The sequence below is a fragment of the Psittacula echo genome (assembly GCF_963264785.1).
Source record: "Psittacula echo genome assembly, chromosome: 3".
In the NCBI taxonomy this organism is placed as follows: Eukaryota; Metazoa; Chordata; class Aves; order Psittaciformes; family Psittacidae; genus Psittacula; species Psittacula echo.
This window is the reverse complement of record NC_137736.1, coordinates 120,271,081-120,284,325: the sequence shown is the minus strand read 5'-3', so window position 1 is coordinate 120,284,325 and position 13,245 is coordinate 120,271,081. Positions and strand designations below refer to the sequence as shown.

At 45.1% G+C, this 13,245-nt stretch overlaps 1 protein-coding gene across 1 annotated transcript in view; it reads right to left on the bottom strand.

Annotated features, from left to right (window-relative positions):
* The window catches only part of ME3 (malic enzyme 3), a gene marked incomplete at both ends in the record, with an annotated part of 115,481 nt that overhangs the window by 33,745 nt on the left and 68,491 nt on the right, over positions 1-13,245 (bottom strand). The window contains one exon of the mRNA XM_080612943.1: positions 1,028-1,103. Within this exon, the coding sequence (XP_080469069.1) occupies positions 1,028-1,103 (76 nt within the window). The remainder of the gene's footprint in view (positions 1-1,027; positions 1,104-13,245) is intronic.

Genomic DNA, 13,245 nt, shown 5'->3' with positions numbered 1-13,245 from the left:
TGGAACACAGATAGTCTGGATCTCTTCCATGCACCACTGCCCTTCCTATGGTCTGTTTTGGGTGCCAGAGTGGGCTGTTTCAACAACAGTCTCTCAACTTTCTGTGCCAGTTTCCCCATCTGCAAAAACATATCTATCAGACATAATGAGTTCTGCTCCCAGTCCCCTGTCAGAAAGCAATGGAAATACTGAGATCTTTGGACAGAGCAAGGACAAAATATCTAGTTTGCATCTGTTCTCCACAGTTCCAAAGACAAGGTTTTAGGAATATGATTACTTTTTCTGGAAACACGTCAAATTCCTCTTTTTTTGTCCCTGAGAAATGGAAAATGCTTGCAAGGGTTTCTCAGCTGCCAACCCTTTGTTCTTGGAAGAAACAGCTGATAGGGGACCAAATCTGCCAATAGCCAGGGAAATTCCCAGCCACACGTACTTTCAGACTGAGGGAAGGAGGCGACTGGCAAGACCTGTCTTAAATATCGACTGTATTTCATGCCAGGGACTTGCCAAGCCTCGAGCTCTAGTGAAAAACACTAAAGATCACTTGTTGGGTGGGGTGTTCAGCTGCTGGATATCAAATATTATTTGCAGAGTTGCCAGTGTACTGGATGCTGCATGACTCACTGGATTGGGAAGGAGTCCTACAAGCAAGTCAGTTACAGAGACACCGTAAAGATGTATCTTTGCTACATGCGTTCTTCAGCAGACATATCTTATTTCTTCACTAGGACCCCTACTCTGCACAAGTTCATTATCACGCACAGTCTTTAATGGCCAAAGTCCTGTTGATTCCGATAAAGTTGATCTTGACCATATACACACATGACAGAGTCTCTGTGGTCCAACCTGGAACGGAAACTGAACCTGAACTGAGTCCAGCTTGGAAACTCTCTGAGGAAGGAAGTAGCTCTTCATGTGTCCTTTTAAATAGGCAATTCTGTAAATAACGCCAAGCAGTTCCAATCATTATCCCATTTTGCACCCAACTCCCTGCAATTTCCCAGTCCACAGAAGATGTGCCACATACCTTAACGTTTTCTTCAGGCCAAGAGTCTAGCATTGTTGCAATGTGGCCTTTGTCATGGATGGTGATAAACAAACCCCTAAGAAAGGAAGGAAAAGAAAAGAAAAATGAGCCTTGTAATAAAGTTAATAACTTCAAGATCAAATAAAACAGGTGAAACCTGAAAATTGAGGGAAATGAACTGCTGAGCACAAACCCAGCAATTCACTGACATGAAAATGAGGCCTCAATGAACTGCTAATAACAATTCTTATTTCAAAACCCAAAGGCTCAAGGTCCTTAATAGCATCTTCACTCAACAGCCACCAGTGTGGCACATTTCAGCCTTGTGAAACATCTCGATGCTGCGAGGGCTGGAGCATCTCTACTATGGAGACAGGCTGAGAGAGCTGGCCTTGTTCAGCCTGCAGAAGAGAAGGCTGGAACTGTTCAAGGCCACAACGGATCGGGCTTGGAGCAACCTGCTCTAGTGGAAGGTGTCCCTGCCCATGGCAGGGGGCTGGAACTGGATGAGCTTTAAGGTCCCTTCCAACCCAAACCACTCTGTGATCTTTGCTTTGGGAGGCAAACTCTGCCTTAGCGCGGAAGAAGTTTCTAGTTAAAATAATCCTGTTAAATGCAGGGGTGGCTGAGGGTTTTACAGAAGCCTTGTTAAATATTCTTTCCTGGGGAGTTTATTGTTGGCCATTCAAACAGTGAAAGTATGATCCTTCTCACCCAGTTACCAGTGTCGGTGATGGGGATGGCTGCTACAGAGCTAGACATTTTGAGCCTCTTCTCTAGCCAACAGAGCTCTGACTGGATCAGTATTTGCCATAGCATTTGCTTTGACCCAAGCCAAACCTGCCCTTGCAACACTGTTTTTCTCTTGAATATCTAACCTCAGTTTTCAACACTTGCATTCACCACAGGAAAACCACCAAAACTTATGCAAAATGAAAGAGAAAATTAAATGCTTGGATGAAACCTCAATGTGAAGCACTTACACAAACAATAGCATACCTGATTGCACAACACAAAGGTCTTCAAGGTTTAAACAAAAATGCCTTCTTTTGCATAAAATGAGGAACTGGGAGCCAGCATACTTGAAACATGTTTTAGACTCGTGGCTTGTTTTAATCTTCTTTGCTTCTATTACCAAAACTGATACCCTTAGCAGAGATTCTTCCAATACCCAGGACAATGTTATTCACATTAATTCATCTCTTGCTCTTTCAGAGTTTTTTGAAGCTCCTTTTATGCAGCACTAACCCCAAAGGAACAACCTCCTCCACATCTGTCCCAGGGGAAATCACTTGTATTGCTCACAGCTCTCTCTTATCAGCACAAATCAAGGGCTCTAACTCAAGAGCTCCTCTTGGCAAGAGAAGGCACCCATTTTCCTTGCCTTCTTATCTGCTCACCAAAGCAGGAGCTGTGCTGGTTATTTTTATCAGCTGGAACAACAGAGAAATGCATCTTTGTTGCTTACATCCCTCTACTAGTGCTCAGCACTAGGAAGTTCAGATCCGGTCATGGTTTGGGGTTCTAGTGTGAAATATTAGGTAGAAAAAGCTTGAAAACAATCTCCATTGTAAGTCCATACGAGTGATGAATAATCAAACATAATTGGGTTACTCTCTCTGGCAAGGACTTCTCTCACATGACTCTTCCAGGAGGCAGATATCTTCCCACAGTCAACTGTGGGATCCCTACTGAAAAAGCCCTTTACTTTGAAAAGAAGAGAAATGAAAGTGCTGACTTCAACCGTGATCAAATCACAGTCACACAGAAAGATCAGAAATGCAAAGAAAAGAAAGTAATGGTCCATTTATTCAGCATAATTCTTTAAAACCGTGCCCAGTAATCAACAAACTAATCATATACACATGGCCTATCTCAAAGGCTGTATTCACAGATGTCAATCTGCATAAAAAAGGGGTACTGGGCTGCTGCCATCTACATTTAGAAAGGAGTTACTAACTGGGAATTAAAAGCATAAATTAGTAACATCACTGCAGATACTTCACGTTATGAAGTTTCCATACATAATAAAGACACCTATTAAAGTGTGTAGCTGTGTGTGTCATGCTCTCCCATCTCTCCAGTGCTGAAGGGTGTCCAACAGCTGTTTAACCTTTGAAAGACATCCAGTGCTCACAGTAGAAGCTGAAACCCACTGCTCTGTCCACCAGTGGTCCTGGGGCTGGAAGAAGCACAAGACCTTCACTCTTCCTTCAGGCTATGCCACTGAGCAGATCCCTGCTCCTAGCTGCATATAACCACTGTCAGCAATCACAGTCATGGAGCAATTCAGGTGAACAATTGCTATTTACTCCAGGGCAAATCAGATGGATTAATTTAGACTAACAGACACACTAAGTTCTGGTGTCCTCAACATAAAAAGGACATGGAACTGTTGGAACAAGTCCAGAGGAGGGCCACGAGGATGATCAGGGGACTGGAGCACCTCCTGTATGGAGACAGGCTGAGAAAGTTGGGGCTGTTCAGCTTGGAGAAGAGAAGGCTGTGTGGAGACCTCAGAGCAGCCTTCCAGTATCTGAAGGGGGCCTATAAGGATGCTGGGGATGGACTCTTCATTAGGGACTGTAGTGACAGGACAAGGGGTAACGGGTTCAAACTTAAACAGGGGAAGTTTAGATTGGATCTGAGGAAGAAATTCTTTACTGTGAGGGTGGTGAGGCACTGGAATGGGTTGCCCAGGGAGGTTGTGAATGCTCCATCCTTGGCAGTGTTCAAGGCCAGGTTGGACAGAGCCTTGGGTGACATGGTTTAGTGTGAGGTGTCCCTGCCCATGGCAGGGGATGAGAACTGGACGATCTTAAGGTCCTTTCCAACCCAAACCATTCTATGATTCTATGATTCTAATGATACCACCAGCTTTGGCAGGGAAGCCTTCAGGGGCAGAAACAGTGATCCATCTGGGGAAAGCCCCACAAACTGAACTCAGCAAAGGTTTGCTGATGACTGAACATGGAAGAAAATGCAGCCAGGTTTCTCTCAAAGTAACCCAGATTATAGAAGAGGTAATAAGAGGAAAAGCTTATTTGTGCCTTTGAGAACAGCAAGGTAGAACTCTGAATACTGAGAGGGACAGGCTGGTCTATGTGGACCAGTAGTAAATGAGAAACATTCAAGTGGCAATAAAATGAATTAACTTGGTGTTTTTTTCCTGAGGAAAAGATGCAGCCTAAACATTCTGAATAACGAATGCAATCTATGCAACAGATTCTGCCTTTATCATCATGCCTCCTCCGTCTCTGTTGGGATTGCAGTTGATAAATTGCTTCAGAGAAGCAAAAAGACAAGGAGGCAGTTCTCCTTTAATCCCATTGAGACTCAATAAAAATGATTCAATTAAAATAACCCCCTAAGAAGATAAGTCATTTTGATCAAGTCACGTAACATGGGCACTGTGTGGGGCAAGCACACAACCTGGTTTTCCACAACACAAAACTCACCTGTGCCCAGGGACCTGCCATTCTACATGGGTTTAGTCACTGTATAGCTTTATTCCCTCTCAGAGAAGCAGCTACACACACAGTTATCTGGAAACCAAACACACGTGCATGAGGCAAAAACACAAGCAATAGAGCTGAGTGAAACTTAACTGCCCCAGCAATGTCAAGCCAGAACATACATGCTGTACTGCTGCTTCTGGCTAAATAGTAACCTTCAGAGAGCTGTTACCCCTCAGAGCAGGGAGTGCTCCAACCTGCATTCATTAGGGTTTCAGGGCTGCAATCTCCTATTCAGTCCATTAACATCACAGGTTTCCCTACAGCTGCCTTTAGTTAAGGTGAACGCCAGACTTGATGTTATTGTGCCACTGGGCACACTATAAGGTTGCAGGGAACTTACAGGAAGGTTACAGCTTCTTAATCTGTCACTGAAGCAGTATTTCTCTCTCCACCTTGCTGACATCCAGTGATGAATGATGTTCCTCAAGGATTGGTATTGGGACTAGTGCTGTTTAACATCTTTGTCAGCAACATGGACAGTGGGACTGATGCACCCTCAGCAAGTTGGCTGATGGCAACAAGCTGTGGTGCGGTTGACACACTGGAGGGAAGGGATGGGATCCAGAAGGACCTTGATACGCTTCAGAGATGGCCAATGTCAGCCTCATGAGGTTCAACAAGGCCAAGTGCAAGGTCCTACACCTGGGTTGGGGCAATCCTAAGCACAAACACAGGCTGAGCAGACACTGGATTCAGAGTAGCCTTGAGCAGGAGGACTTGAGGGTATTGACTGATAAGAAGCTCAACATGAGCCATCCGTGTGCACTTAAGCCCAGAAACCAACTGTGTCCTGGGCTGCATCAAAAGAAGCGTGACCACCAGGTTGAGGGTAGGGATTCTCATGACTGTATTATTCTTCCCTTCTGCTCTTATCTTTTCCTTTCTGTTTTTGTCCTGGCTGAGTTCATAGAAGTACTCCAGGAAAGCTACACAGTGTACCACATGAGCCACGGGAATAATCCTGCTGTGGTGCTGCTCAGTACTGGATAGATCTCGGCCATCCTGATGGCACTTGAAAGACTCACAATGAAGACAGTAACAGAACTACAAGGCTCATTTTAGGAAGAGTTCAGGGACAAGGGAGACAGGGCACATATCTCCAGATGCCTGGAGGAAGCTGTGCCAGATACTGGTGATGGCTTTTAGAATAACATTCATTTTAGACACTGGGGAACGAATGAATTTTAACATGTCTCAGGTATTAGGAAACAAAAATATTCTTTAATGCTTTCATTCAATAAAGCTGTTACTTCTTCCAAAAGGCAAAGCAGTGTTCCCCTTTCTGATCTTCCTGGTTAGCAATGCGGCCTTGTGAGCTGTTTCCCATCAGAAGGAACAGTGTACGATGGAGCCAGCAGTGCTATCTCTAGAGCACTGATGTTTATTTACATAGAATGCACAAATGCATCTCCCAAAACACAGAGGGGAGTGAAAAGTACCCTGCAAGTTCTTTCCTCACAGCTCCAAATCTCTCCTCGCTTCCCTTCTATCCCTAAGGTCTCCCCTAATAGCTTTTCCTTGGGAACGACCAGTGCTTTTGTGGCTGTGTTTGCAGCCCTCCTGGTGTGCTCTTGCTCCACTTTCCTAGCCTACTGCTGCCTCTGACATGCAATCAAACAGAAATCCAATGCAGTTAAATGGAATCAATTGCTTTGCTTTATCAAGCTCCATGTAACACCTCTTTGGCCAGTGCTGTGCTCCTCTTACAGCCTTGGCCTGTTGTTATGGACTCCAGTTACCTGTTTATATCTATACAATGAATGGCCTCTTTACATTTACCACGTATGACTAACAGTCAGCAATTATATCCACCAGCTTTACACTGGTCAAAAGCCACAGAAGAGCAGAACAGATGATGGTGCTGAATCACTGCTACATACATGAGCATGAAGCAAAAGGACATCGCTCTTTGCTTCACATTAATTTCCCTTACTATCTGAGATAGGACCATATTTGTATATCTACATCCCTATGGAGGCAAAGAGACACCATTAGAAGGGTCTCAAAAACTAATCTGACCCCAGTTGAAAACCACAGAAAAACTCCACTCAACTATTGCAGCTTTATCCTTCTCCTCCTCCTTCATTCCTCCCAAAGGACTACTCTCTGAAGACAAATATACTTCCTCCATAAGGCAGGAATGTATTTGCACAGCATTATCCAGTATTTACAGACACCGCAATGGTTAAGCTTGCTCAGGGTTTCGTACTGAGCACGAAGAACACAAGAAACTGAACTGCAAGTTGCATGTTGCTGAACTGCACAATGCTCAGTCCATCAATCTTGTTTACTGGATCTCAGAAAAGAAACACCAGTGGTATCTTCTTCAATGTGCTACCAGTCTTTGCCCTATATAATGACTTGTTCCTGAAAAGAGAGACTGATGAAGGGATGCAGATTTAAACAGTAGCTAAGGACCCTGTTCCTCCAGATATTTACACACTGCTTGTCATCCAGTGCAAGAAAGGGTGCTTGCAAGAAGTCCAGCTCCTTGTGTGTGTGCTGCTGTACCAGTATGTGATGAATTACAAGACTAAATCATGAATATGGCCACAAAACTGAGGCTTTGGTCTCATTTTCTTTCCAGTCCTAGTGGAAAGAAACTTCTAGTCTGGGTGCTAGGAGGGGAACTTGCTCCACAAGCGAGGAAAGACTATTGGGTGAGCTAGCATTAGGGCAATGAATACGCAATATTGCCATCAAACAGGCAGGCATCGTGGTTCAATGTTTTCATCTGGATAGGAAAGGCTCATTCTCAGAACAAAAGCATTCAGGACTAAGGCTAAACGTCTCCACTCACAACCAGAAGGTGATGAAATCCTGCCCACATGAGAGTCCTTTAGTGTTTTGACTGAATAGGGCCTGGATTTCCCTTGAAAGGGGTAGGAAGTCCATGGGAAGCCAGTGCTTCAAAAAGCAACAAACAAAAGAGATAAGGCAGATCTTTGCCAACATCCAAACCTGACTTTGAACAGCCAAAATATTGTGAGACAGCAGTGAGAAACCTTCACTGAGATACGAGGAAAGGGCTCTGACAGGCACGGCACAAACTGACCAACTGCTGCAGTCACAGCCATTGCCTTCCTTAAGGGCTTGATGCTCTTGGAAACTTTGAGCAAGACTGTCTCAGAGCAGTGTTGAAGTTCACCTTTATGCTCAGGAAAGCAAGACAAGCTGGCTGGTCACTGCAGAAGGATGCTGCTGCACGCTGCTCTGTGCTCTGGAGTTCGGCTGAAACATGCTCCAACCCCAAGGTGTTTTGGCTGTCCAAGGCTGCAAGCGGGACATGCATGAAGCAGTGATGAGCTGAATGGGTTGGCTTTCACTGCATGCTAACCACAGCAAACTGTCACTGCTGTGCCAGAAGAACAGGGTGGAGGAGCCACTCTGGATTAAAGGCCAGTCTGCGCTGGAGATGCAGTAAAATGTGGTTAGAATGAAGCCCTACATTTGGCTTTATTTATTTACACTTTCAGGACTTACACACAAAGTTGACAGTTGAGCAACATGAGCCTCTGGAGCCATCCCCACCAGCTGTACCCCTATTGTCGAGGTTTTGGGTTCAGGGTTCTGCCAGAACAGGACAAGAGGCTTCAGGATAACAAAGTCAACTTTGCAATTGCTTGGCTCTTCAAGGGAGCTCCAGATTATAAATGCCTGTGGGCTACAGGATTTGGAGAGAAAGGATGTGCTAACATGCGCTGATGCGTCTGAAGGCAGTACAAGTAATCATTACATTGGATAAAATCTCTGGGGTGATTCATCAGCTATTCCTGAAGATTTGTTTGCAATAAAACCCAAGAACTTTGTGTTGCTTTGGATAATTTTCATGGTACATTGTAGGATGCCCTGAGGTACTGATGAGAAAACAATCGAAACCAAGCACAATCAAATATTAATTAATAAATAAAGCTATACAGAGATCTATGAGGCAATACCCTACAATTTAAGTAGGGTTTAATTTCATATGACCTGCAAAGTGAATGATTGCATTAATATTATAAATGTCCTTAAAGCTGTCATCACCCATTTTAGACAGGAAAACTACAATTCACTGTGGGAGCCAGAAGATGCAGGCTCCCAGGTACAGTAATGAAAGATTCACCATCCACACTAACCCACCAAATGATCCTAAGGGATGGGTTCAAACTTAAACAGGGGAAGTTCAGGTAAGATAAGGAAGAAGTTCATTACTGTGAGGGTGGTGAAGCACTGGAATGGGTTGCCCAAGGAAGCTGTGAATGCTCCATCCCTGGCAGTGTTCAAGGCCAGGCTGGACAGAGTCTTGGGTGACATGGTTTAGTGTGAGGTGTCCCTGGCGTGGCAGGGGGTTGGAACTGGATGATCTTAAGGTCCTTTCCAACCCTAACTATTCAGTAATTCTATGACTATTCTATGATTCTATGGCAAGCAGCTAAGCTGTAGGAAACCGTCAAATATCAGGAATGGAGAGATCTGAATGAGCACAGATGAGGGATTACTCCCAAATGCAGAGAGCAGTGCATACAGGCTTCAGTGCAAGCTCAGCCCTCCCAGTTCTTAGGCACCGGCCAGCCCCTGCCACAGCAGGAAGGTCCAGATCAGAGCCCAAAGCAAAGCTTTTGGATCCAGCTTCAAGTCTGCCAAGTTATTAACACCCAGCACTATTTTTAGCTGTTTTTTTTTCCAGGAAAAGGGAGCTTTTCAATCACTCTGTGTCCTCCCTTACCTGCTAGCTCACTTCAAGCAATTCTATCAGAAAGGCAAAGGTCTCCAAGACCTTTGTTCCTACACCCTATTGTGGAAATCACTGCTGAGATAAAGGGAAAAGATAATGGGGTTCAGGTCCCCACCGCTCTGGGGAGGGAAACACAGACCTTCCTCTCACAATTATTCTGACAGTTGGCCAGAAACAGCTTGCAGCCAGACACAACATGTGCTGCTTCACACTGGGCTCCTACTGAGCCCTAGCAAAGCCTTAAAGCCCCTCTGGGCTGCAGGAACAAGCAGAAGGCAGAGAAATGAGAGAAAAGCTGAGTGTAGAGGAAACCAAGTGAAAAAAGGGAATGGTTATGGGACAGGATCTGGAAACCATCAGGGACAGCACAGCCCAAACCTGTGCCTGTTGCTCCCTAAAGAAGAGGTGAGGGAAGCAGTGTGAGTGGCTTTGGTGGAGCTCGGGTGGATATGGAGAAGGGATGAAATGGATGCAGAAGGCATCACAAATGTGAAGTGTTAGGGGACAGTGGGCAGAAAACAGGAGGAGTCCTGGATTTATTTGCTCTGGTAGTCAGGAAACAGCCTAAAGAATAGTCCATCCTTCCTCTCCGGGGGGAACTGATGGAGAAACAGCAGCTCAGTAACTGCTGTTATTGGTCATCATGCAGCAATGTGAAAATGCAGAGAGTTGGTAGCAGGTCCCCAGTGAATCTCTGCTACTCACAGTTTAGGATTAAGGGAGGAGGCAAACAGGCCCACATTGCCCTTGGCTTGTCTTGAGGTGCTTGTCCCTGCTGAATTCTCAGGATATAATATCTCACCACCCAGTGATTCCACCAACCAGCAAGGGGGGGCACTCCTCAAATCCAGTATCCTTTGCTGTACTTAAACTCATCACACTGAAGGAGCGTGAAGCCCTCCATTCAAAATCAGCTTTAAGTGGAGAAAAACCCAACTCAGCACTGATTCTTCTCTGCCTTTTTGGAGGCTCATCCTAAACCTGCCTGTATGTTTGATCCTAGCTGTATCGCAGCAACTGGAAGATTACAGGGCTGCAAAGAGAAACATCTGTGTTGAGATGGGCAATCAGTGCTGTTGCTCAGTGATGCTGACCAAGGAGCCCTTATCAGTTTTCACTGCTAAGCACATCACGTATTCTGTTTTCCTTGATAGCACAGAGGTTAAGCTGGGATCAGAAATCTCTCGGAAGTTAAATCAAGTCCTACCCTGATTTTATTTCCTTCCTGCACTGAGCAAATCCTTCCAAGACCCACACCCTTACTTTTAAAGCGCACTGCAAGGAGCCCCGAGAATGAACACAGACCTGGGACAAAGTTGGACAAGGAAAACAAACATTACCTTGACAGTATCAGAGCAATCAGCTTTCAGATGAATTCAGTCTAACCTGGCATTACCCTGTCTTAGTGAATCCACCTCATGAATTTTAACTTCCGCCATCAATTGCAGCAAATAGAGAAAGCACCAGCAGCTTTTACAGTCCATAATCAGGTACCGAAGATACGGGTGGCTTGCTTTGTCGTATCTTTGAATGGTGTTTCATCTGCACACAGAGCTCTCTAGAAACAAAACCCCAAACACAGCAAAACCCAAGGAAGGTAAGAATTGCAGTATCAAAGAACAGAAGGCCTCACTCTGCCCAGACCTGCTGGGGAAGTCTTTGGCAAATGCAAAACATGTCTTTATGCTGGCCTCTTGCTTCCTCTTCTCCTGGATGCCCTGTTCTTAGAGGATAAGGGAGCCAGCTTGCAAGCTCTGACACAGCAACAGGAGACTGTATCTCACACTCAGCTTGCAGCAGCATAGAAATTCAGTATAAATTATATAATTTAAAAATATAATTTATTAATGAGGACCACGAGGATGATGAGGGGATGGAGCACATCCCATACTAAGACAGGCTGACAAAGTTGGGGCTTTTCAGCCTGAAGAAGAGAAGCTGCGTGGAGACCTCATAGCAGCCTTCCAGTATCTGAAGGGGGCCTATAAGGATGCTGGAGAGGGACTCTTCATCAGGGACTGTAGCAATAGGACAAGGGGTGACGGGTTTAAACTTAAACAAGGGTGACTCAGACTAGATATAAGGAAGAATTGTTTTACAATGAGGGTGCTGAGGCGCTGGCACAGGGTGCCCAGAGAAGCTGTGGCTGCCCCATCCCTGGCAGTGTTCAAGGCCAGGTTGGATGGGGCTTGGAGCAACCTGCTCTAGTGGAAGGTGTCCCTGCCTGTGGCAGGGGGTTGGAACTGGATGAGCTTCAAGGTCCCTTCCAATCCAAACCAGTCTGGGATTCCATGATTAATATAAACATTCCATAAACCAAGCAGTTAAAAAAGAGGACTGCTCCTCATAAAAAGTGTCCCCAGGTCATGATGCACAGCCCATGGGAGGCTGTCCCACAGCTCAATGGATATTGGTGTCTCCAATTTACATCCTGGTATTCATTATTCTAAATAATTCTCCTCCCTCCTCCCTGTCTTTGGCATTTTTTGTTTAAGGTGGGGTTGTTCCTTGGGGCAGCAGCACAGATTTATGCCAGATTAAAGGCAAACACATTCTGTTGAATTTCCTTGACCAGGTCAACCTCTTTCTTTTGGCCAACTCCACCTCTTCCTTTGAGCTTCTTCCTTTGAAATTTCTCTTGGTAAATCAGGGAATTTCAACAGACTTAAAGCTAAATCACCTCTGACAGCAGAGGAAAGCCTGACCTTCATAAATTAATATAAGACTTTGCTGTTAACTTCAGTGGGCCTGAGTTTTTACTGCATGGCCATGAAAGTTCCTCTTGGTTGTTAGAGCCACTGCACATATATTTTATTCAGGATGAGTAAGGGAGGCAGAAAAAGCAGACTGGAGATATGGAAGGAGTAGCACCAATTGTTATTCTAATGAAAAATGGATCTAAGTTCTTTTTCACTCTCATCACAATGTAATGACTGTGGAACAGCCTCACACCACCAACAGTGTCCATCCTATTCCCAGGCTTCATGGTACCTCAGATCCTAGCAGATACACCAGATCTCTCTGGATGCTCAGAAGCCAATCTGTGCTCCTCTCCCCATTTTGAGAAGTGCTTAACTGAAGTGGGAACAGAGAAGGGACAAGGATGAGGTAGAGCAAGCTGAAAAGACTTGCCTGGAAAAGGTGGGGTCAGCACAGAGGGAACAGTGGAAACCCTTGAGCTACTTGAACCCTCAGTAGAGGTTTCCAGATAAGCTGAGCTGTTCTTGGCAGCCCTGGGCTCCCCCTGCACTAACTCCTTCCTCTCCATCTACTCCAACACTGGTCTTCTCCTCCTTATTCCATAACCCCGTCCCATACCAAAGACTGTCTCCCACTTATATCTCCTGCCAATCTCTTCAGGGCTTCCTGACTATGCACTGTCTCCATGATCCTTTCCACAGATCCCTCCTTCAGTCTGGTACAAGCCTGATCTCCTTGAGATGATGTTAGGTATACACAGATCATTAAACACATTCATCTTCTCTGACACTGCTTTCAGCTGCTTCTGGAAGAAAGCTGAACCAGGCTGGTGGCAACAAGAGATTTTAAGACAACTGGAGTTTTTACAGGAAGTAGAGACTGCTTAAAACTGTTTCAAAGCAGAGTTTTCAGGACAATGATCCAAAACCCAATCTTCCCACTCACTTTTGGTCTCCACTGTTTTACAGAAGAGAGAGTGCAGACAACTCTGTGGTTAAGGACAAGTCTACCGGATTCACACCTCTGTTCTAATTCCCATTTGGTTTGGGTTTAAAGTGTCTAGAAATGACACAAAACTGTTTCTCCTATGGCTCAGACTGTGCAACACCATTAATAAAAGCGCCTCAGTGGAGCCAGATCTGTTGACAAGACAATTCTGCAGACTGACTGCTGCTTCATTGCTCATTTGTCATCAGAGACACAGATCTTTATCCTGCCAGGCCATTTTCGCACCATCTGCATCCTGTTAGCTTTCATCCTCCAGGTCCAGCTTCACCCCAACA